This window comes from Priceomyces carsonii (assembly GCF_900007245.1).
Source record: "Priceomyces carsonii strain CBS4050 genome assembly, scaffold: Debaryomyces_carsonii_scaffold_7, whole genome shotgun sequence".
In the NCBI taxonomy this organism is placed as follows: Eukaryota; Fungi; Ascomycota; class Pichiomycetes; order Serinales; family Debaryomycetaceae; genus Priceomyces; species Priceomyces carsonii.
Window position 1 is genome coordinate 977,303 of NW_026946680.1, and position 24,281 is coordinate 1,001,583.

General features: G+C 38.0%; 12 protein-coding genes across 12 annotated transcripts; 6 read left to right on the plus strand and 6 right to left on the minus strand.

Moving 5' to 3' along the window:
• Positions 1-16: 16 nt before the first annotated feature.
• PRCAT00006327001 (uncharacterized protein) lies at positions 17-1,207 on the minus strand (the record flags this gene model as incomplete). Its single annotated transcript, XM_062956471.1, has 1 exon — positions 17-1,207. The coding sequence occupies one exon, from the start codon at positions 1,205-1,207 to the stop codon at positions 17-19; it is 1,191 nt and encodes a 396-aa protein (XP_062812970.1).
• A 135-nt stretch (positions 1,208-1,342) lies between these two features.
• RAT1 (ssRNA exonuclease) lies at positions 1,343-4,438 on the minus strand (the record flags this gene model as incomplete). The annotated part of the gene is made up of 1 exon (XM_062956472.1): positions 1,343-4,438. One exon carries the CDS (start codon positions 4,436-4,438, stop codon positions 1,343-1,345), a length of 3,096 nt encoding a protein of 1,031 aa, XP_062812971.1.
• Positions 4,439-5,016: 578 nt separating this feature from the next.
• PRCAT00006329001 (uncharacterized protein) lies at positions 5,017-6,840 on the minus strand (the record flags this gene model as incomplete). The annotated part of the gene is made up of 1 exon (XM_062956473.1): positions 5,017-6,840. One exon carries the CDS (start codon positions 6,838-6,840, stop codon positions 5,017-5,019), a length of 1,824 nt encoding a protein of 607 aa, XP_062812972.1.
• A 220-nt stretch (positions 6,841-7,060) lies between these two features.
• On the plus strand, positions 7,061-7,366 carry PRCAT00006330001 (uncharacterized protein; the record flags this gene model as incomplete). The annotated part of the gene is made up of 1 exon (XM_062956474.1): positions 7,061-7,366. The coding sequence occupies one exon, from the start codon at positions 7,061-7,063 to the stop codon at positions 7,364-7,366; it is 306 nt and encodes a 101-aa protein (XP_062812973.1).
• A 416-nt stretch (positions 7,367-7,782) lies between these two features.
• PRCAT00006331001 (uncharacterized protein) lies at positions 7,783-8,157 on the minus strand (the record flags this gene model as incomplete). Its single annotated transcript, XM_062956475.1, has 1 exon — positions 7,783-8,157. One exon carries the CDS (start codon positions 8,155-8,157, stop codon positions 7,783-7,785), a length of 375 nt encoding a protein of 124 aa, XP_062812974.1.
• A 34-nt stretch (positions 8,158-8,191) lies between these two features.
• Positions 8,192-8,428, plus strand: PRCAT00006332001 (uncharacterized protein; the record flags this gene model as incomplete). The annotated part of the gene is made up of 1 exon (XM_062956476.1): positions 8,192-8,428. One exon carries the CDS (start codon positions 8,192-8,194, stop codon positions 8,426-8,428), a length of 237 nt encoding a protein of 78 aa, XP_062812975.1.
• Positions 8,429-8,580: 152 nt separating this feature from the next.
• PRCAT00006333001 (uncharacterized protein) lies at positions 8,581-10,071 on the plus strand (the record flags this gene model as incomplete). Its single annotated transcript, XM_062956478.1, has 1 exon — positions 8,581-10,071. One exon carries the CDS (start codon positions 8,581-8,583, stop codon positions 10,069-10,071), a length of 1,491 nt encoding a protein of 496 aa, XP_062812976.1.
• Positions 10,072-10,148: 77 nt separating this feature from the next.
• On the minus strand, positions 10,149-15,467 carry MLP1 (Mlp1p; the record flags this gene model as incomplete). The annotated part of the gene is made up of 1 exon (XM_062956479.1): positions 10,149-15,467. The coding sequence occupies one exon, from the start codon at positions 15,465-15,467 to the stop codon at positions 10,149-10,151; it is 5,319 nt and encodes a 1,772-aa protein (XP_062812977.1).
• A 676-nt stretch (positions 15,468-16,143) lies between these two features.
• On the plus strand, positions 16,144-16,302 carry RPL40B (Rpl40bp; the record flags this gene model as incomplete). Its single annotated transcript, XM_062956480.1, has 1 exon — positions 16,144-16,302. The coding sequence occupies one exon, from the start codon at positions 16,144-16,146 to the stop codon at positions 16,300-16,302; it is 159 nt and encodes a 52-aa protein (XP_062812978.1).
• A 598-nt stretch (positions 16,303-16,900) lies between these two features.
• Positions 16,901-20,554, plus strand: PRCAT00006336001 (uncharacterized protein; the record flags this gene model as incomplete). The annotated part of the gene is made up of 1 exon (XM_062956481.1): positions 16,901-20,554. The coding sequence occupies one exon, from the start codon at positions 16,901-16,903 to the stop codon at positions 20,552-20,554; it is 3,654 nt and encodes a 1,217-aa protein (XP_062812979.1).
• An 880-nt stretch (positions 20,555-21,434) lies between these two features.
• Positions 21,435-22,130, plus strand: DAG7 (Dag7p; the record flags this gene model as incomplete). Its single annotated transcript, XM_062956482.1, has 1 exon — positions 21,435-22,130. One exon carries the CDS (start codon positions 21,435-21,437, stop codon positions 22,128-22,130), a length of 696 nt encoding a protein of 231 aa, XP_062812980.1.
• Positions 22,131-22,229: 99 nt separating this feature from the next.
• AGP2 (Agp2p) lies at positions 22,230-23,897 on the minus strand (the record flags this gene model as incomplete). Its single annotated transcript, XM_062956483.1, has 1 exon — positions 22,230-23,897. One exon carries the CDS (start codon positions 23,895-23,897, stop codon positions 22,230-22,232), a length of 1,668 nt encoding a protein of 555 aa, XP_062812981.1.
• Positions 23,898-24,281: the final 384 nt, after the last annotated feature.

Sequence of the window (24,281 nt, forward strand, 5' to 3'; positions counted from 1 at the left end):
CCACAATAGGATACCATTAGTGTAATAAATATATGAGCCAACCTCTATGTTGGTTTCCTGTCGGCTTTATGCTCAATTCCTGTTCTGAAGCTTCGGGAAGAAGAATAATGCTCCCATCTAAACAAAACCTTCTCTTCCTAGGCGAAATGGTGTTTTTTGTTTTCAAAGTTATCTTATCTCCGACAGTAATCTTCTCATAGTTTACTCTTTTGTCTTCAACATGCCTTCCTTTGTCATAAACTTCGCCCATAATATCCAAAATATACTTGCCGTCAGGCTCATCTTCATATTTGAAAGACACACTGTAAAGACTATCATCGAGGATGTCTCCCTTTGGCAGAATCTCGAAGGTGGGTTCAAATTTCTTAGCTGATGTGAAAACTAAGTAAGCAAAAGGACCATCAAATACTTGATCATTGATGAAATATTGACCTTCATAATTTTGCGCCTGGGAAAGATTGGAGTAGGCCGCAAGCTTGAACCGTTCAATTCCATGCTTTCTCATTTCAGGAGTATCACTGTCGGCAACCAATGAGGCATGGAAGCCCCAGGACAACACTACCAAAAACTTTAAAGGATCTTGAATGAGGCCAACCTTTTCATTCTTTGAAAGATGATACGAACCGTTGGGGAAAGCCACCTCGTAAAGGTTCAATGGGTCTATAGCATCTTGAGATATAATTTTCTTCACTGCTTCTAAAGGGTCTGAGATATTCAAAGAGAGGGCGAGACTGTTCCCCGTACCTGCGGGAATAGGAAATACTATCAACTTAAGCCCTCCTTCAATTGAAGGGAGAGCATTGATAAACTCACTAATTGAAGTATCGCCACTTATAAATATGACAGTGACGTCCTCGTTGCTATCCTTTAAAGACTTAGCAAACTGCTCAATTGAATTCAGATTCTCTGTGGCGATGTAATCATATTTTAACTCCAAGATCTCCTTAAATATTGGTAAAATAATCGACTTATAGACGTCAGTCTTGTCTTTTCTTCCTGTGCCAGAAGTAGTGGAGTCTAAAATAACTAGCCTTCCTTCAAAAAGATGGCTAGAAACTTTAGACTTCGAAACAATTGATACATTACTTGGGACCTCATTTACTCGTTTAGTTAGTACAGTGTAAGAGTCTGGTAATTTCTCAACCAGCACGAGCTCCTTAGTATCTTCATGATAGAAGATGTCTACAACGCCGACTTCTTCACTCATTGCTCTTATTTAAATGCTTCTTTTGTATATATTTATTAGTAATCTTGGCTATTTGTCGACCCTTGTCCTTATTGCGATCTTATTACTGTGGAGCTAACGCTGAATATATGAAATTATACGCTATGTAATTTGAAACTAACGCCTATAGCCATTGTAGCCTTGACTAGAGTTTCCGGGACCCCTGTTATTATTAGGGAACCTCTGGTGATCTTGCTGATGGCCTCCATCGTTAAACCTATTGTTTGTATGTTGAGCATTGTTAAAAGTAGATTGCCTGTTACTATAACTGTTGTTGTAGTTGTTGTGATGAGTTTGATTGTAGCTATTATTGTAGTTGCTATTGTAGTTGTTATTGTAGTTGTTATAACTATCATTATTGTATCCATGATTGTATCTGCCCTGATTGCCTACGCTTCCTTTAAAATTGTTATTATAGCCACGCTTATAATGGTTATACTGCTGGTTTGGCGGTCCCCTGTTAGAGTTGTTGAACTTGTGATTATTGTAGTTGTTTTGATATCCTGTTTGTTTACCGTTGTAAGTATTTTGACGATAGCTAGCTTTGTTGAAGTTTGACCTCATTTCGAAGCCATGATTATTTTGCTTCGTCATTTGTAAAAAGGACCTATAGCCACCGAAACGCATACTATAAGTCAAATAGAGCTCCTTTCCACAAGGACCCGTGTTAATATAGCTACTATTATCGTTTGGAGTGCGGAATCTGCTTCCAGCATTCCTACCCTGTCCATAGAGGATCCCATCTTTATCTTCTTGTGTCAAGGCTTTAACGTGTGGGATATAGCCATTTAATAGCATGGATTTTCCATGTTTCTTCGGTGGCATCTTATAAGTAACTTGCAAGTAGTCACTATTTTGAATATCTGGCATGTTTCCTTGTTTTAAAGGAAATATCATTTTTGCATTCCCTTTGAAATTTTCAATAGAAGAAGCGGTTCCAGCCAAACCAGTCTTCGATGATCTGAATGACACAACTTGTGTTGTCACTTCTCCATAAAGATGTTCGTTAAACTTTCGATAGTTCTTATTTTCATTTGATATGAATAACACATCATGTTTAAGAGTATTCCTGTCTTCCTCGTATTCACTCAATAATGGGTATTGAGCTTGAACTGCTTTAAGTAAACGATCTTCATCGATAAAGGGTAACAACGCAATCCCTTGCCAACTCATTTTTTTACCATTCATGTCGATCTGAAAATCCTCAGGATAAAAGTCAATAATTTCACTTGATGGATCCGACATTAGACCTCTAAAAACTTCGGGCAAATTATGGCCCGAAGCAGCTGGCAATACTGACATTAATTGCTCATATGGCCTAAATGGCTGTCCCAATTTGAAGGTTATTCCCTCTTCACCTACTATGTTTGCAATATCAACAAAATCCGCAGCAAAAGGCGAATAATGGTAGGGATAATACCATTGCCAAGAGGGGCATCCTTGATAATAATACAATAAAACCCACGAAATACCTTCTAAATAAGACTTAACGACGTCTCTGCGTGCTTCATTGATCTGGTCAGGAGTAACTGCATGGAATTTAGTCTGATAATATCTTTTACGATAGCCAGGCTCCCACATCCTAACTTTATCACTGTCTGCATCTGGCGTTGGAGAATTTGATTCAGAGACTTCTTCGATTGTTCTTTTCTTTTCTCTTTCAGCTTGAGTATCCACCACCTGATTCTTATTCTCGCCTTGATTTTCTTGTGATAATTGAACTGCTTCTGCAGCGCTGATATTATCGCTCTTCTTTGAGTCAAGAAGAGCCTTTAGAGAAGCAGCTGCATCTGCATTGGACATATTAGCCTTGGTAATAATGTCCCTATTGGCAACGATTTCTTTATTTGTCAAGGTCGCAAACCCATCGACAGACTCACCGCTAGTGGTAAATAATGGCATGTTGGTATCAGCAGTTAATGGTGCCTTGTCAGATCCTTTTGATACTTGCTGCATGTACTGAGCCTTCAATGCTTTTTCTTCTTCCTGCGCCACTTTACGTCTTTTATCATTGTCTTCCCTTCGTTTTTCGAATTCATGCCTTCTCCTAAATATATCATCCTCCTTATAAGCCAACGAAGCTAGAAGTTTTTCAACACCATCCAAATTGAGGTTCCCATCGCATGTTATATATCCCTTAAGCTTTGGCAATATTCTCTTCCAACAATTCACGAGAATGTCAATTCCATTGTCCCTAACATCAAGACTAGGCAAATGCGGTAAAAAATCATTACCCACAAAAAAGCACATAAAGATCCAATCATCAATAGCCCGTTCTAAATCAAACGGGAAAGGTAAGTGAGGGTTGAATAATTCCACTTCTAGGTATTCTCTTAATACATTCACATGAAGCCATAAAAATGGCTTCTGACCATCCTTTTCCACTAAAGCATCTTTCTGTTCCTGCGTCATCAGAATTTGATCAGAAACTTTCAATTGCCTAGATTGATTAGCAAACACGTCTTCTCTCAAAACTCTAAAATGAGGTTCATGCGTCGCCAAGCCTAAGAAAATCAAATCTGCATCTAATCCATAGATACAATGCTTTGTATTGGGATTGTACTCGGGATCCAGTCGTTGCAGTCTTATAAAATTCATTAATTTATGCTCACCTTCACCAGGAACTGAAGCATCACTGATAACGATCTGTAAATTAGCCCAACCAGGATCGCTTGAAAGCTTATAAGCAACCCAGTACCTTAAAGCTGCAGCTAGCTTATCCATAAATGGAGTACCAGGAGTAATTGCGTTTGAATCCCATGATTTTTTACCTTTGATAGCATCATCAATAACCTCACCTCTGAGTTCTCTCTCTTTAATTTGTCGTTCCTTTTCTTCGTGTGAAATCTTAGCATCTTGTGCAGACCTGAAACGTCTCGCTCTTTGTTGGTTCATTTTGGCTCGTGGAGCAACCCCGTCAACAGCTATTATTAATACTTTTCTCGGACGAGCCATCATTAACACCCTATCAGTATATTTAAAAATATCTAAAAGCATCTCATCTTCCGTTTCTGGCGCCGGCTTATTCTCGGGATGTGAACAAGGGTGCACTATACCGTTCATATCCAAGTATAGATTATCAACTTCGCCATTAGGATTGGGGTCACTATATTGCGGTGTACCTATCTCTTCCTTGGTGTTTTCTTCAATCACTGGCGTAATAATTTTAGGATACTTTTTAGAAAGCCATCTAAATAATGCTGGAACACCCATCCTCACACACTAATCTACGTAGGCTCCTACTGAAACAATCAAGTTAACCTTATTCCAGCTTGATGCTATACTTTAATGAAAGAGAAAAATTTACATATTCAGATATTGGTACCCTGGATTGTATACACTACCATACTATATACAGGAATCAATTGCAAAATCGAACATTATTCATTTCAAGCTACAACTATAGGGAGTATAAGAGCAAAGGTAAGGTCTCATTTGGCTCATTTGAATCACTGAACCACAAAGTGGGTCTATATTAATGCTTTTAGATTATTCTTGAAGAAAGGAGAATCCTGAATGGCAGATTCTCGCTACAGCTTTCACGCTGCTCGTACGTTTCTGATTTCTTCCACATTTCAAATCCATTTAGAGAATAGGCGTAGTAAATTCTGGTCTCAGATACATAGAATTCTTGGCAGTCTTTTACACATAGAGAATCCAATTGAAATTACGTATAAAAAGAGGGTTCCCTCAAAGGAAAAAATCACGGTTCTATATCATCTATACATTATTATTACTATTATTACTATTATTACTATTATTATTATGTGTCTACCTATTAAATAAATATATCAGTTAGAACTTGTTAAAGGTATGGTATCTAAGTTTGTATCCGACTTATGGCTTCCTTCCGATACCAGATCATCTGACTGTTCCTTCGTTGGTGGTTGAAAGTCTGGATCTGTGCTTGAGTTATATAAAATAATGCCATTCTGTGCAGCATGCTTCCTTTCATCCTTTTTATAAAGATATAAGACCACAAATGTCCATAAACATAACGCAAAAGCAGAAGATGCTGTGAAAGAGAAACCTTTCAAGTACCTAGGTTGTTCCACGGTCTTCCATACTAGAACAGATATCCAAGCAGTGGTTGATTGAGCAAGCATATTCATTGCAACCATGACGACTGTCCTCTTTTGAAAGTTTCGGCGACAGATATCGTTACACCATGAATAAAGAACTGGTGCCATAGCCCATCCAAAATATTGCATACAGAATGCAAACCATTTTGCTCTCTCTGGAACATGCCAAACAGCTAGTATAACATTGCCTGTAATGTTGAATATTTGTGAAAATACAATTGCTTGCCAACGACTATGGAATAAGTCTGCATAGCAACACGTTAAGATTAACCAGAGAATACCTAAAGCTGGGGTTAACGCAGTATAGTCTTGAAGTCTACCGCCGGTGTATCTTTGGTTACCATTGTCATCCAATAAACTCTTTAACCATAATAAATATGCACCGGAAGTACCATTGCTATTATTCCAACAAAAGATGTTCCACAATGCAACAACATATATATGCCAAGTACTTAAAATTGGTTTCCAAGTTTCAAGTTTGAAGAAATCAAGAACAGGATTATGGTTCGTTGCTGAGCTAGTTTGATTCGATCTGACCCTCTTTCTTGCTAATCTAATTTCATCATCCGTCAAAAATATTGAATAGCAATTCGATGGGGTACCAGGAAGTAAATAAAACCCAAGAAAACCAACAAAAACAGAAATTATACCGTCAACAATAAAGATCCATTGCCATGCCGCTAAACCATTCACCCCATCTAAGGAGTCCACAATGTTTCCAGACAAAAGACCAGAAGTAAGGACCCCAAGGTACTGGCCAATGTAATACACCATTGATCTTCTAGAAATTTCATCAACTTTGTACCAAGATCCAAATAGCCACTGATAAGCAATATAAGAGGGAGCTTCGAAACAACCCACAAGAAACCTTAAGGCTTTAAGTTTGGGCACAGTGTCTGCTCTATAAAGACATATAGTGACAATAGACCAACAGATATCCAAAGTTGGAAGAACATAAGTAGTTGGAGCAGCATATAATACATACATGAATGGAATCTGCAAGACAATGTTACCAATAGAAAACATAACTTGAGTGTTAACCAAATCATTTCCTTTCATACCAATACCTTCTTCTAGCCCACTTATATAAGCATTGTTGAGGTTTGTTTGATCCAAATACTTCACCCAATATGCGACCAAGGAATACAAAGTTAAAAGTAAGTCAAGCTTTATGACGAGCCTCCTTTCCTCAGGAGTATCATCTTCGTTAAACCATTTAAACCATTTATGTGCAGCCCTCTTGTTTTTGTTAACTCTGTACTCATATTCGTCAAAATATTTCCACCACTTGCGATCTTTTTCATCACGATATTCAATTGGAAACTCAACTAAAGTATCTGAGCTAGGGGTATTATCAATTTTACCGTTGGTTTTTTCTAGATTAACATTCGAATCATTATTACTTAAGATTGAACCGTCAGTGTCTTCAAAGTTCGTTGCAGCTTTTTCAATCTCAGTTTCATCGTCATCTACTACCCTTCTCACGGGAAGGAACCCCCATTTAAGTCTTTTGAAAGGAGTAATATAAGTCATTCTTTACCCAGCTTTAAATTTTAACAATCAATAGTGTGCCGTTCGTTTATCACTCAAGTACTGATTTCAAATTCTGTCTTCCTGGGGTTATCTGATGCAGAGAATACAGTAAAGGTTCAGCGGGAACAGAAATGAAGATTTTTTGTGAATGAAAGTTGCCACTCTTAGTATTTACAGTTCAAGATAGCCCAGAAAAAAATCTCATGCCATAATAGACTTGATGCAAAAAAATTGGTATCGTCATATCTCGTGGAGCCACACTCTTCACTGCGATGAGATGTGCGACATTAGAAAAAAAAACGTTAAAAACGACATTTCCGCGACACAATCATCAAAGTGGGATAGCCGGAGAAAATCGGCACGTGATTCACATACCTCTTCAACGGACTTGAGATATACTAGCTACCTCCTGCAAGTGGGTGCCGATCGTCATCCTGAAGCTCTAAATCCTAAGAGCCCCGAAAGCACTTTCGTTAATACCCCGCTATCTAATCATACGCCCTCTTGGCGGAGGGGGGTCCTTTAATCTCTTCCCAATTGTCAAGGACCCCCAATAGGCTTTCCAACATCAAGTGCGGAGGGAACCCGGAACAAAATGATTACTGAAAATTCACAAACACCACATTACTCCCCACGATTATCCTATGAGCATGGATGTAATAAAAAAATAACTAAAGAGGATGAGTAATCAGCTCAGAGCCGTGGCACGTAACGAGGCTCCGCTTTATACCTGCCCGCAGACTTCAAACTTAACAACCGTGTCATGTACACTGCATATAATATCGGAATCTTAGTCCGTATGCCGTAGAAGCTAGTTCATAGTATTCTTTGAATCCGGTAGTTTTGACAGAACAGGGTGGACGCCAGCGTTACAACACAAGACCAAAGTCATAATAACATATAGATCGACGGTAAAGTATCTCAAATTAAGTCTGTACCGAATTATATGCTTTGCTCTGTTTTTGACTCTGAACTTTCGAACGTTATATTCGGTATTTTGAAAAGATCGAAATCCAACATTTCAGCTCTTTCTTTATTCCAGTCGGGTGGAGACCGCCCCGCGTAGAAAAGTTTTGGAGTAAAATAGTGTGGGGCGCCCGCATGAGATGAAGCAGGAAACAATAGCGAAGTTTGAGCGGAGTACGGAGAACAAAGGGTGTACTTATGCACATTTCCCAGATCCCGGGGAGAAACCTCATAGTTGATGTAAGAAGTAACATGGTGCAGCATGCTTCCTAATTGGGATTGAGCAAAAAGAACAAGAAACGATCGAAATTGGTATATAATAAGTGGTTCAGAAGCAGTAGAGGAATTCATCTGAAGCGTACAAAGAATCGCAGCAATGAATAAGATGGACGAAGGCAAAGAGATCCAATCTATTGTTTCACAACGCTCTCTCGAGGGCCAAGACGCTAAAAAGCTGACCCAAGCTCGTGAGAAAATTGGAAGAAAAAAGAGATGGGCATGGCAGACTCCCGACGATGGGTCACCCCCAGAGATATATAACTGGACTTTGTATATGTCAGTGTTTGTTTTTGGTATTTTGGGATCTGCTAGAGGTTATGATGAGGGAAACAGTAAGTATTGAAAAAAGTTTTAGTAATGAATGATCTATGGGACTAACTGTATTTTCTAGTTTCTGGATCACTTGCTCAGGTATCCTTTAAAAATCAATTTGGGCTTTCCGATGAAAGTAAGACAGCAGACGAGATTGCTAATTTGAAGTCAAATATATCAGCGATGGTTCAGTTAGGTTCTATAGGAGGAGCGCTTATTGCTACATATACCGTCGATAAGTTAGGTAGAATCAGAGCATTGCAATTCGTGTGTTTAATATGGGTGGTAGGAGCTATTATACAGATTACTTCTCATAGTGTTGGTCAGCTTTATGCTGGTAGATTGATCGAAGGATTGGCCGTGGGACAAACAACATCAATAGGGCCAGCTTACTTAAGTGAATGTGCTCCAAGGAGCATTAGAGGATTATGTGTTTGTATATTCAGTGGAGCTGTTTACTTCGGTGTCATGATTGCATACTTTGCTAACTATGGGACCTCGATTCACATGGAAGCTGTCAGGAACCAATGGGTAGTACCTACGAGTATGAAAATCGTTTTTGCCGGTCTTTTGTTCATACTTTCGTTTGCATTCTGTGTCGAGAGTCCAAGATGGCTCTTGAAAACAAATAAACCAGAACAGGCACTCAAAAACTTATCTAAACTTAGGCATTTACCAGAAAATCATCCGTATATTGCTAGTGAGATATCAGATATCAATGAGCAAGTGTTGCAAGAAAAGGAAGCAGTCGAAGGCTCTAATTTTGTCTCAAAGTTGAAGGAATTAACTCTTTTTAAATCAAACAGATACAGATTTTTTGCCGTTTGTGCTTTGGCACAGATACTTGGTCAATGGTCAGGGGCCAATGCGATCACTATATATGCTCCAGAATTTTTTGAACTTTCTGGTATTGAAGATAAGCAGCAGTTAAAGATGACTGCCGTCTTAGGAGTAGTCAAGTTTATCTCAGCATACTTGCTGGCCTTTTTGATCATCGATGCATTGGGTCGTAAAGCTGCCTTACAATGCGGTCTTATCATTCAGCTTGTTACTACTTTATTCTTTGCAATCTTCTTAACTATTGTACCGCAGGCGGCAGAGGAGGGAGCAGTTTTGACTCATTCTCAATTACAAGCAAGTAAGGCAGCTTTAGCTTCCTTGTTTTTATCGGGTGTTGGTTGGACAATGGGATTCAACAATATTCAATACTTGGTTGGTTCAGAAATGTTTCCGTTGAATATTCGTTCTTTTGCCCAGTCATTGGTTATGGTATTACATTTTGCTTGCCAGTACGGTAATTCAAGAGCCGTACCTAAAATGCTTCTTGCAATGAATTCCTATGGAGCATTTTATTTCTTTTCTGCTGTAATCGTAATCAGTCTCTTTTGGGGTTGGTTTTTCATTCCAGAAGTTTCTGGGCGTTCTTTGGAATCGATGGAGGATATATTCAATCTTCCATGGTACCTTATTGGCAGAAGGGGTCCTGAATTATGTCCCGATTATTCTGAACTTAGCAGAATTGGCCACGCTAGCAAGGAGAGCTTTGGCCAAGGTATTATAGATAGAAAGGTCGAAGTGGAGCAGATCAGTAATGTTCTGGCTCGCTCTTCCTTAGATAGGCTCAATGATGATGATAACGATAAAGAAAAGGAAAAGGAGAAGAGAGAAGATTGATCAATTCACGTCTATTTTACATATCCAAAACTCTTTAAAACTTATATTATACTATTACTTTCACATGTAGACTCTATTTATTCTTTAGGTTTCTTGTTGATGGATTGCTCTTGATTTTCAGGATGCTGTCTTTTCTTTTCATTAGAATCAGTCCTATCAACGGTTGGACGATGAACTGTCAAGGTGCTCTCAGTAAACTGGTGTCCTAGCTTTTGCTTAGAAGCAGCATCACCCGAATTTGGAATACCCGGAAGGGAAAGAGGTTTAGAAACCTGCGATTCAAAATTTGGTTCTGAAGCACCCTGTGTATTAGAATGGGAAGCAGGAACAGGAGCAGGAGCCACGTTAGTTTTGTTTTCTAATTTGTCAAGCTTCTTATTCAACAATTTCATCTTTAAATCATATTTCTTAACAGTCTGCTTCTCTGTTTCTTCCTTCTCCTTGGCCAATCTGTCCTCGAATTCAGATTGCAACGTCTTCAATTTGTCTTCGTGTTCCTTCATCAACTTCTCTCTCAACTTATCTACCTCAGCAGAAGAGCCATTTTTGACAATCTCCTCGTTGACTTTTTGCTTGAGTTGCGACTCAAACTTTTCCTTGGTATCTTTCTCGATCTTAGCCCTTTCTTTCACCATTGATTCTTGTAAATCATTAATTTTGACTCTAAACTCACCCTCAATCTCAGACCTGATCTTTTCATTTTCTGCCTCCCTATTTTTCTTCAATTCATCATTCAATTTAGATTCCAATTCAGACTTCATTTTCTTGTTGAACGAATCCTTCGCCTGTTCGAGCTCCTCTTTGAGTTTTTCAATTTCTTTGTTTGGTTTTTCATCTTTCTGAGAGTTTAAACGATCTTTTAAGGTGATTATTTCCTGCTCCAAAGCGCTCTTTTGTTCATTGAGCTGTTTAATCGATTTTTCGGAATCAGACTTCAATTTTTCAAGCTTTTCATTTGACTTGACAACTTCGTCGCTAACTGTGGAATCAGTTTGCTTAGTTTCATTGGCGGCCGTCAACTCATCTTTCATTGTCGCAATCGTATTCTGAAGCTCTTTAATCCTTTCATTTTGCGATTGAATTCTAGAGTTTGCCTTCTCTCTGATTGAATTGTACTTCTGCTTTAAAGCATCGTATTCCTTCTCAGAGTCAGGGTCACTCATAACACTAGATCGGGACTTTAGGTTGCCGTTTTCTTCTTCAAGTAATTTGATCTTTTGATCCTTAACTTCGAACTCAGTTGTTAATGAGTCAACTTTAGACTGTAACGGTTCAAATTGAGAGGAGAGAGACTGCAACTCAAGCTCAAGATTGCTAATTGCTTTTGACTTGGAATTGTTCTCATTTCTTAATGTTACATTGCTTTCACGAAGAATATTCAACTGCTCAAGCTGCTCGAGTAGACGTCTATGGTCATCGCTAGTCTGCTCAACGTCTACTTGCGTCAGAGCTGCTTTGACCAATTCAGATTTCGTTATTTCTAGTTCGGTAAGAGCCTGCTCTAAGCGTTGTTGAAGCCTTTGATGCTCCTCGGAAAAATTTGTGGCTCTTGCCTCAGCATTTTCCTTCTCACGTCTTAAATAGGTAACAACTTCTTTCAAATCACTATCGTTTTCAGATTCAGGATTATTTGAAGATTTAGTTAACTCAAATTGATTCAATATAATAGAATTTTGCTCCTGAAGGTCTTTTATTTTGGTCTTGGAAGATTCCAACTGTTCTTCTAAGTTCTGCTTTTCTTCGCTGAGTTTCACGTCTTTGGAATCCAATTCATGCTTGAGATTCTTGATCTCATTGTTGAGAGATTGAAGATTCTCTTTGAGCGAATCAGCTTCTTCCTTCACGGAAGAGATATTTCTCGAGAGTTCTTCATTTTTTTTTAGTTCTGCTATATATTTAGCCTGAGTGTCAGTTACCACCTGAACCTGGTTGTTTAAGTCGCTGGTAAGAAGCTCCAATTTATTTTCATAATCCTTCTGCAAGCTGTCATATGAAGAAGCTTTCTGAGAAAATTCATCGAGTTGACTCTTTAAAGTATCGATTCTTATAGTATTCTGTTCATTCATACTTACCAATTTCGAGTCTGATACCTTAAGGTCCTGTTTCAACGTATTTATTTCGTTTTCGAATTCAAGTTTTTCTTTAAGCAAAGCGTTATAGTTTTTGTCACTTTGAGTCTTATAATCATCGAAAGAGTTTGTTGCATTCATCAATGCCTCTTCGGCTGCCTGAGCTAACTTTGAGAACTCATTGACTTGACTTTCAGCAATATGCAAGTCCTCTTTCAGCTGCTCAAGTTCGATCAAAAGCTTAGCGTGTTCTTCATTACCTGTCGACGATGTATCGATTTGGACACTATTGTTTCGAGGATTACTTAAAGAGCTACTCAATTCTCGAATTTTCTTGTTTAAACTAACAATGACCGAGTCTTTCTCAATTACTTTATTCCTAACATCCAACAAGTGTCGACTGATTTCGTTAACTTGCTCTAATTTAGTATTTTGGGCTTTCAAGGCTAACTCAGACTGATTAGATAAGATCATAATTCTCTCTTCCTTGTCATTAAGTCTCTCTTGCAATGACTGATAATTCTCAATAGATTTATTGAGCCTGTTAGATAAATCCTTACTAGACTCTTCTCTCTCTTTCAAAAGATTTTGCAAGCTAACAACAAACTGATTGAGATTAGATTTATCTGCTCTCAATTGCTGAAGTTCTTCTTTCGAAGACTGTAAGGCTAAATTTTTAATTTCTATTTCTGATTCCAAATTCTTCACAGTGAGGCTTGTATTCGTTAGCTTCGACTCCATATCCCTTAATTCACGAGATTTAGTAACTAATAGTTCTTCCTGCTTGGATGCCTGCTCCTTCCAAAAATCGATATCACTTCTGGATCGCTCAATATCTAAACGACTATTTTCCAATGTCTTCTGTGCATTTACAAATCTCGTTTCGGCCAAGTCAACATTATGCTTCATTGAAGATACTTTCAAAGAAAGTTCGTTTCGATCATTCATCGATTCTCTCAACTTTGCATTCAAGTCTTTTATTTTGTCATCATATTGCAGTTGAAGATCTTTTAAGATAAGTTCCGTATCAGATAATTTACTTTTCAAATCTTCATTAACATTCCTAAGGAATTTAAGTTCTGACTTAGTAGAACCACTAGCCTTGTCTTCGTCAGATAAAGATTTAAGAAGCTCATTTTCCTTTTGCACTGCCTGCAATTTGATTTGAAGACTTTCTAACTCACCTTGCAAAGTCAATATAGCATCTTTGGCTTCATCTATCGCAATAGACTCAAGCTTGTTATCTTCTTCTTCTTTTGATTCTAACTTCTTACCTAGTTGCCTAACAACCGTTAAAAGGTCTTGATTCTTTTGTTGCAATTCAGCAATCGAAGTGAAGCCTACTAGTCTCTGAGAAATTAGCTGATCTGTATCAGATTCTTTCAAATTTTCATTATTACCACTCCTTTCCAAAATGTTGTCAATAGCTTTCCTTTCGCTCGCAGTCAACGGATCTTCACTGTTATCCCTAATTTTCGAATGTATCAAGTAGTAGCATAGTTGCTTCCCTAAATCTTTACAAAGTTTTTTCATTGAAACAAGTTCATTTTCAAGATCAGAAATTTTTGTCTTTAATTTGTTTGAACCTCTTTCAAGATCAATCTTTTCAATTCGAATTGTTTCAATTTTGCCAATCATATCTTTCAAAGAGTTCTCATAGAATTTAACTTGATCACGATAGCTTGCAATCGCAGGCTTCTTCGATTCTAGTTCATTAACAAAAGATTCTAATTGAGATGCTAATTGTTCTTTTTGAGATCTTTCCAAAACCAACTGTTTCTTTAAATGATTAAACTCCGCGTAAACTGATGACAATGAGATACCCTGGGATGCAATGAGCTCGGACGTCGCTGAGAGCTTAGGCAAGTCAGTTTCTTTATGTAATTCCGCATCGAGTGCAGCTTCGGTACGCTTGAGCCTTTCATTTAGTTCTAGCTCAGATTCAGTTTTTTGGGCCAATTCGTTTTCCAATTTATTTATTGAATCTCCCAAGTTAGATTTAAGTTCATCAACATAGACCTCTAGCTGACTGATTCTTTCGAGCCTTTGGTCGGATTGGACTTTCGTTAGCTCTAACAATTCATCTTTGCTCTCTAATTCCTTAGATAGTCTCATTTTATCAATTTCAAATTTCGAATCTAATGACGAATATTTAGAGATCTCGTTCTCCAAAGAAGACTTTAGATCATTAACTAACACCGAATTATTTTTCAACTTAGATTCTAACATACTATTTTGATTCGTTAGACTCGTTATTTTGTTGGAGGAAATCAAATATTCAGTTTCATGCTTCTTTATAAGATCAGTAAATTTAGCCTGAACTGATCTTAATTCACTTTCGTACCAGTCTTTTTGGTCTTTGATATATGCAAGTTCATTAGTATTTTTAGTGACGGTCAATTTTAAGGCAAACTTTTCATTTCTTAAGTTGTTGATCTCTTTTGTCAATTCATTGACTTTTTGGCTTTGTTCTATATTATCGGATGTCAATTTATTAACCGAATCATTTAAACTTAAAATCTCTTGGTCCTTGTTACCTAATAAATTGTTCATGTCATTATCAAAAAACCTTTCTTTCTCTGAATATTTATCAACTTGAGATTTAAGATTGGAGTTCTCAATTTTTAGGTCATTTACTACATTTCTTTGACTACTATTCTCTCGCTTCAAATTATCATGAGATTCTTCTAATTGTGAATTTAATTGCTCAGCTTTATTCAATTTTTCCAGAAGACTTGCCAATTTCTTTTGGTGTATTTGTATAGACTGTTCTTGATTGAATTTAAGTAAAGATATGTCTGACTTCAACTCCTCAAACTCTATTGCTTTTCTTTGTAAAGCTTCCGAAAGATCTCTGTCATCCTTGAAAGTTTCCAAACCAAGGAAGGACTTCACGATATTATCATCCACAGGTGAGCTATTGGGATCTCTGGCTACACTGAAAAGCTTGGGCGTACTAATATGCTCAATTTCATTCAATGGAGGAAGCTGCTTCGAAGGAGTAGCAAATGCTGTTGGACCAGAACCGACGAACAGTGCGAGGTCAGAAGCATCAGCATCTCCACTATCGGTTGCACTCGGCACTTGCTCTTTTTGAGAATCGTGAACTTCTTCCGCTGGCAAGTCTACTTGGATATGCACCTTTTGATCATACAGGGATTTGCTTTCGTCTTGATGATCTGGTTTCAGTTCACTTTTAGGAACCTGCTTATTCTCCTCTTGCTTCTCTTGTTCGTGATTCTCATGACCATTCCCTTCATTGTCACCATCAATTCCTTGCATACTCTGCTCGGAGTCTTTCTTCTCTGGAGCACCTTGATCCTCCATGAGCTTTCCTATGTTTCAATTGATAGTTGTGTTAATTTAATATTTAAATAGGAACAAAGTAGTAATGTTATACCAGCCATTATTTCAAAAAGTGTACGACATTTCTTGATGGACGACTTTTCTCAGTGTCGGACTTTTGTCTGACAGACATCTATTTTCTTGAATAGGGCTAAACTGTAAAACTTGAGTTGCTTCTTTAAATTATACATCATGTGATCTCGATGCTACATTGACGCAAGATTCTGAATTGTGTGCACACTGACTCGGAATCAACTTTAGTAAGGGTTTCGTTCCCCCCACCACCCACCACAGTAGCCCCCCTCTGCGTTAAGTCATAAATCTATGGCCTCTAGATGGGAAACAATAACTCCTAAGTCTTAACGTTGTTACTGTTCGCTATCTAAGTCAGCATGTGCTTTCAAAAAAAAAGGCTCTCATAACTAATGCTTTACTGCTTTGTGTAACTATCTCAAGCCCTCTTGTGATATTGGTCAGTTTTGTGATATATAGCGTATATACACCACAGGAGAATTTGATGAATATTTCAGCTTTGTGTAACTTAGTGTGAAAAATTTCTCTGTTCTCCCACGTCCTGGTGAGAGCTAGTCAACATTTTCAAGATTTTTAATTTATTTTTTCACGAGTTAGGTATTTGATTAAATAAAAGAGAGTCATAATGATCGAGCCATCTTTGAAGATCTTGGCCTCCAAGTACAACTGCGAGAAGTCTATCTGTCGTAAATGTTATGCTAGATTGCCACCAAGAGCCACTAACTGCCGTAAGAGAAAGTGCGGTCACTCAAACCAATTGAGACCAAAAAAGAAGTTGAAGTAATCTATTTACAGAGCTTCATCTGCGGAAACCAAACGCAGATGTATTGTTGTGAGCTCTCCAACAAGGCTTCGGTGTTGGAGTTATCCTTCACCTCATGGTTGCTTTAACGATATAGCTAACCATATGTTAGAGTCATATATACATGTGGACTTTTTGTGGTGTCATTTTGATACTTCATTAAGTCTTCAGCTCGTTAATACATATTGCTACAATTATTTATCAGCTGTAAACCTATAAAGATTGCAATGCCGTCATCTCATACAAAATAGTCTTAAAAACAATTCAAGTTCTTTAATTTTATAAGGATCTAGACTACATCTGTGATTTCTCATTTCAATCTGAAGCTCTAATTCATCATTGCCAGATGATCCGCCATAACGTATTGGCTTATTCTCTTCTCTATCTCTTCCGTTGTAGAGGATTCCAGCTCCTTGAGCCAGGTCGTGCAACAAGCCCTATTTTTGAAGACTGATTAATATGAATCCCATATTTAACGAAACATGCAGTGATTGTTCACTTGAAGCACACCCACCAAATACATTGATCAACTTCAGAAGACAGCAGTAGGCAAAATAAAATCACTGCTGGATTCACAAGCATGGATAATCGGAGTTATATGTTTGATTTGGTGGCAAACAACGCTAACAGAGGTGCTACTGGGTCGAATCAGGCCGATCCTTCTAAATCATCCGTTCAACAAAAACGGCAAAGCAGCATGTCTAATTATTTGGGGAGTAATAATAATAAGAGAATATTTAATCCTTTGCAATTACCGATGGCGATGCAACGTCCCACTGGTCAAGATTATACCTTCGATGCGGCCACGCCACAAACTAACCCTCCAACTTCACGATATAACACGACTACTAATGTCAATGTTAGTAATAATAGTAGTTTAGGTGGCAACAATCATTCGGTGAGGAAAAACTTAATGCAGCTGAATGTTCCTACGCCGACACCCTCGGGATTTGAGCTACCATCTAGCCCCAACCTTCCACAACCAACGAACGTCTCACCTCAAAACAATTCTGATCTGTCTGAATATAACATGGGCATAAATCAGGCAAGTAAAGAGTCTACCAAGGAACCGATTCTGAATGTCACACCCAGTAATACCTACCTTGATCAGCCACAGGCCACCCAGCTGTCGTCACAACAAAGGGTGATGTCAGAGGAGGAGCAACAATTAGCATCGAAACTTAAAGAAACATACAAGAACATTGTAAATTTTGAAGAGGTAGTCCAAAAAAATTGTATTGAAGTCACAATGAAGATTAATCAGTTATCAAATGGAGGTTCATTGTCGAACGTTGGTACATCTGCTTACTCGAATCCACTGTTCCCAACTCATCAATTATCTTCTTCTTTGACTTCAAATTCCCCTTTAAATATGAGCCAAACTAGATCATCTGAATTACTGAATGATTTATGGACAGTTTATCACCATAATGTTATCTTGTTAGATAACTATTATGATTTTTTAGTAACTGCATTGAAACCGTCTTCAAATCAAACTGAATTCAAAACGGGCAAGAATATTGTTGACTTGTATAAGATACCTAGAAGGATGTGGGTCTACGGGGTTGTTGGGTTTCTTGAAGTTTTAAAAAATGTAATGAACATTTTTCAAGAGCATGACATATGTCTGTGCTTTATAGCTTACTGCTTCAATATCGTTTCAAATTTGACAGATTCTAATTTGGAGATGGAGGGATGGTGGCTGGAAAAGCTAGGCGATTTATCAAGAATGGCAATAGCATTGTATTCTACGAAATTCATAGATTGGAAGTCTAGTGCCGAATACTGGTATACTATTGCCATGAAGACACTCTATGGGCATGGAAAAATATATTATCACGTTTGTACTGTTCAGCAAGATAACTTGGATGCCCTTGTTAACATAGGGAAGTCAGTTATTTGTCATGATCCTTTTGTACCAACTCAACATTATCTCAGGTTAGTTGTCGAAAACATATGTACACAACGTAATATTTTGTCGCTTCTTGAGCTTCCAATTATTGATTTTATAAAAATTCACAAGGTGCTACTAAGTATACATTCTACGTCGTTCTCATCTCACATTGCTGGTGATTCAGTCGAAAACATTCACGATACTCAACTACAGTATGGTATTGATTTGGTAACACGATATGGTTTGACATTTGGATCAGACTCTAATGGCTACAATTTTTTCACCCGGGAATTATATACACCAAGTGGCGTAGCATCGCCAAACGACGCACATCATCCATATTACTTACAACAACAACAAACAACCACCGCTAATACGATAGAAAAAATGAACTTTTGGTTCAATAAAGGTCCATTATTTGCAATTGCTAATGTCAATCATTTAATAGGATTCGGTGATCCCAAAAATCCTTTCGCCAAAATTTTTGGTTTACCGGAAGCTTTGAAGGGAAGAAAAGACAAGAAAGATAAAAAAGCGAGAGCAAAATTACAAGAAGCAGGTGATGAAATTGTGGGCGTAGACGAAACTGGCCAAAGCATTGAAGGGCCATCCATAAGTGCTCTAGATTTATCTCGACATGATTGGTTTAGATGTTTGCAGTATATTAATAAGTCCGTTTTGGAATTGTCTATTAGAATTTTACGTCATTATCTCACTGGCCCAAGACAAGCTTCAACGTCTCATATCATAGTTTGGTTCTATTTCTTAATCGCGGTTGGAGAAGCAACAGTTAAATTCCCTGAGTCAAAGACCATGTTCATTTGGCTAATTCGAAAAATGCTTCCTTGGGAGCACATTATAAACTATTTGAATTCCTTATTAGAAATCATTAGGAGCAATTCAAAATTGAATTTCATGTGCTCAGATTACCTTGCAGGCTATCCCGGTTATACTAATTTCATTGACTACTTTAATGAGAATGAATTTTTGCCTGAGGTTTGGAAGTGCTGGGGAACGATTTGGTTCGATATTATAAATGCAAAGAGAGACTTTGTTGATTTAGAATCTGCAGGTGTTATTGATGATGGAATTTTTGACTTACCAAGTTGTGGTACATCACCAATGGGCAGCATGTCAAGCGGTCGCGAAGGGCGGTCTAGAGACCAACAAGATCACTACAATGATGAAAGGATAGTAAGGGTAATCTTATTAGCAATTCACATAGCTGAAACATATCAGTTTGGGCTTATCAGAAACAATCAACGTTTCGGCTTCGAAGAAGAAACTTACAGGAATAATGACAATTTGATCTCTTCACTCAATGATTCTGAAGTGTATGGACACGTAGAAAGGTTTCTCTTCAGCGATGGAAGGTTTATGCAGAATCATTTTATGCAACCCATATCTAAGGACAACTTGATGAGTAGACAGGAAATAAATGGCATAAGCTCAACCGAGAAAGATGCCGCATGGTTTGAAATTCAACAAACACCGTCTGAGAATCAAGGTAAAGATTTAGAGTACTATGTCGCGGATGATGATGATATGGAAGGCTATGCTGATTCTGAGATTGAAAATGAAGCCGATATGAAAGATCGTTATCACGATAACGTACATCAACAACAACACAATCGCGCGGTACAACAAGCCAGAATGTCATTTAATGACGATGTGGAGAGTTATTTGACTAGTGAAATTGTTCATGATACAATAGGAAATTCAGGTACGATTGAAGGCAATTTAGGGGACAGGATGGATACTAATGTTACGTATATCACTTTGGATACAATTATTTGGCTAAAGCATTGCGGGAGAATCTATAAATGTGTTCGAAATCATGTTTTCAAAGTACTGATACCCATAATAGTATTTCAGGAGCTTAGGTCTTTGAGAAAATCCGCCGAGGCTACAATTGCTGACGCAGCAACAAGATCTGTCATAATCATCAGAGAATTATATGCCACAAAGGATATTTTACCTTTAAGATTTGATGGCACGGTTGCTAGTGATATCAATGAAATTACTGAATTTGAACACAATTCGAATTGGAAGTCTAATGTTGATGAAACAATATTGAGGTCAGTCAACGAACACGATGAATTAGGAAAAAATCTCTCCAAAGGATTGAATATGACCATAAATCCACCTGCGGTTGATAACAGCGAATCATGGCCCACCCTATTGAATACTAAGACAGCTAAATTATTTCGGTATTGTATTCTCATTACTGATGATAGGAATATCAGACTCAAAGCGAAAACTATTGGCTTAGCTAGCTTTCAGAGCAAGTGGCTTTTTCACCAGCTAGAAATTTTATTTCCCCAATGCTGTATCGATTAAGAATACTGCCGTTAGCTTAATTATCAAATAGCTCCGCGATGGATGATCCAGACGCCTTTTTAAGGGCGAACAGGTAACAAAACTTACTACATAATAAGCCCTCAGGAGCACTAGGAGACACGATAATAGCACACTACTTTAAAACATAACTGAATTTAAATATTAAATAGCATGATACTTAAGGACATTTCACTAAAGTTGTCCTTGCATTCAGCATTGTTTAGCATATATATTTTTGGTTCAGAAACTGAACGAGCCACCTCTCTTTAACAAAGCATCGTGTTTAAGAATTTTTTGAGTAGGCCACACCCAAATGGGCTCTGTCCCCACGGGTGCTAGTGAGACTCTTATTGCGATCTCTTCGAATTCGTGAAGACAATAGTAGCACAACCAACGAGAGTAAGGGCCCAAACCATGTCAGAAGAGTGGCCCTCGTTTTCTCCTAGTTGTAATAGGTTTGCGCCGCGATTTTGGCGCGCTTCTCGCATTGACTTTGTTAAAGCAGGGGTATTTGTTTAGCGACCGTGTCGAAAATTGAATTACGCCTATTTAGGTAGGATAGAATGTTTCAGTCGCAAAAATTAGAGACAAGCCTGCTTCAAGGAGACCACAACAATTACCATGTAAGGAGAAAATCATCGCGCAATGGTCTCGAACCATGGCTACAGAGGAGCAGCTTAAGTAAAGAGAGAATATAAAGTGTCTGCAATAGCCTTGAATACTAAACGAGAGCTTTATTGATACCACGGCAATAACTAGAAGACAGGAAATCAAAAATTTTGGTACTGGCTGATCTTCGTCCGCTCCTTTCACACTTTAGTCACTCCTTTACAAGCCTTTATCCTTAGTCATTCCTTCATTAACTGAATTTAAGACTCAAATGCAGTTATCTTCAATCATTTTATTATTCATATGCTCATTAGCATCTGCCGCACTTATCCCAAATGCAGAAGAAGATTTAATTATTCAAGCACCTGAAAAGAGGGATATCAAGACAATTACAAGACTTCACACAGTGTATGAGACCGGTGGTGTAAGTGAACCTACTACTATCACAGGAGAAGAAACGACTCATATTGACGGTACAACAGTATCTACTGACTCTAGTCCCACTACTTCTGGAGTAGAGGCTGCGGAAAAAGTTGCTGCAACTACACCTTCAGTTCCGATTTCCAGCAGCTCCGGCAGTTCTTCCACTGTACCATCCTCATCAGCTACTGTATCGACTTCACAAACGAGTGAATCGACTTCAGCTTCTTCAGGTTCATATTCTGGCCAAGGAACTTATTATACTCCTGCTTTAGGCTCATGCGGTAAGACCAATCTGGAAAGTGATCTTATTGTTGCAATCTCTCATCTGTTGTATGATTCGAAGAGTACTGGTAATCCGAATACCAATCCATTCTGTGGTGAAAAAATTACGGCTCACTATCAAGGAAAAACGGTCGAGGTTACAGTGGTCGATAGGTGTGACGGCTGCTCAGAATACGACTTGGATTTCTCGCCTTCTGCTTTTTCCAAGTTAGCAGACCAATCATTAGGTAGAATTGACATTACTTGGGAATGGAGTAGCTAGATACATAAGTAATTCTAATTTTATCGATGCCTGAAATGTTCACTATTTTTATCTATAGAAGTAAAAAATTGTTAATCTAATATTTTTTAATAAAAATCTCTAAAATACCCAATTCATGATCCTCCTAAAAATGCTATCTTTTCGTTCCTTGTCTGAAACCTCTCTCTTTGCATAATACTGATACTCATGGTCTTCGATTTCATCTAATCCTGTAAACAAATCGGCTTCGGAAGGCTTGATGAACTTTGTTCTCTTGAATAATTTCCAAAAAATGAATATACCAATAGACACAAATATCATAACATAGTTGTATAAGAAGGTATCAACAGACCATTGACCAGGAAGGAAGCAAGTATAACCAATACAACCCACCATACACCATATGAAAAATGCCGAAACACATATCGAATAAGGCTGAAACCAAGCCCTGTAGGGAAAGGTTGACCTATCCAATCCTTGCACTCTGCAAGCGTTATAGAATCCCATGTATATAATTGTCATAAACCCGTAGTTTAATAATTGTGAACCTGTGCATAAACTTACCATATAACTCAATGCTTTTGTACCTGATTCCCCAAGTTGCATCAATGATAACATCGAGAAACATACCGAAACACCGACACAATACAAAGGCACTCCATTCTTCGTACAGCGACTGAAAAAACGAGGAACAAAACCCTTCTTTGCTAAACCATAAAGTGCTCTAGAAGAACAGTATGTATATGAGTTTCCTGCAGAGAATGCTGAAGTTAATATAAGAGCATTAACGATGTGAGGTAACACGTTAATGTGCAAATTCTTCATTGCTACAACATATGGAGATGAAGCAGCATTCGAAGTGTCACTCGTCAAACGAAGGTACTCTGGGTCATTGTAGGCAATCAAAACGGACACTGATAATGCACCGCCAATATAAAATAGTGATAACCTGTATAAAACGGTTTTAAATGCTGTGGGCATTACCTTCCTAGGGTTCATAGCTTCACCTGCAACCATAGACATATACTCAGGTCCAACAACAGTAAAACATGCACTGATTAAAGCTCCCAAGAATCCTTGAAATTTTCCTAACAGTCCAGTGGTAATAGCTTCGCCCATTGGGCCACCCTTAACGTGCCAGTTCCTAAATCCATATGCATCATGTTCAGGGTTGCCACCACACATAGTTACCAAAGTGAATAATAACAAACCAATACATAAAATAAGCTTACCAATAGATAACCAAAACTCCAGCTCACCATATAATCTCACAGCAAAAACATTAATTACAGCGTAAATGGCAATCTGAATGCATAAAGTTATAGCTGGAGAATAGTCGTCTCTCCAATAGTGGATCATTCCATTTACAGCAGTTATTTCAAAAGGTATGTATAAACTTTGCATAATCCAAAAATTGAACGATGCAGCACACTCGAAAGCAGGATCGATAACTCTGCCAGCCATGGTCAAAAAAGGCGAGTTTACTGGTAAAAAGGAAACCATTTCACCGACTGCAGTCGTTAACAACAAAATGACAAAGGTCCAGAATGTGTAACTCAAAAGAAGTCCCAAGGGTCCTCCTGTAGTTAAGGTGGAACCAATAGTGATGAAAAGACCAGTACCTATAGAACCTCCGATTGCAATCAACTGAACATGTCTGCTCTCTAATCTCCTGTGTGTATTTTCACGCTCGAAAACATTTCCATTGCTAGAACTTTCGTCAAGCAGTACACTTCTGCTTTTTTGAAGCTGAAGGTCCTTCTCATCTACTTTCAGTCTTGAAAACATTGTTGCAATGTTTGGTAATCGTGAAAATGAAAGTTTTTTTTATGAATTCAACTAGCTGGCGCACTTTATATATCTCTGAAATAAAAGAAAAAAAGGGTTTGGAGAATCCAAGTTACTTATGGAGTTTTTAAAAATGGTGAAAAGAATCTCATCATGCAACATTCAAGCTAACTATGCCGCAGGCATCTAGCGATTTTAAACCAAGAATAATATCCGATCCAATAACGGTCAACAATAAATTACGACCCGCCTTCCAAAAGGCGACATGACCAAATAAATAGCTTCATTTAAGCATATCCGAACAACATACGGTCCAAGAGCGAGAGAAAACCGACCACACATACTACCTACCCTGTTGCGAAAAATCTTTACCAATCTTGGGTA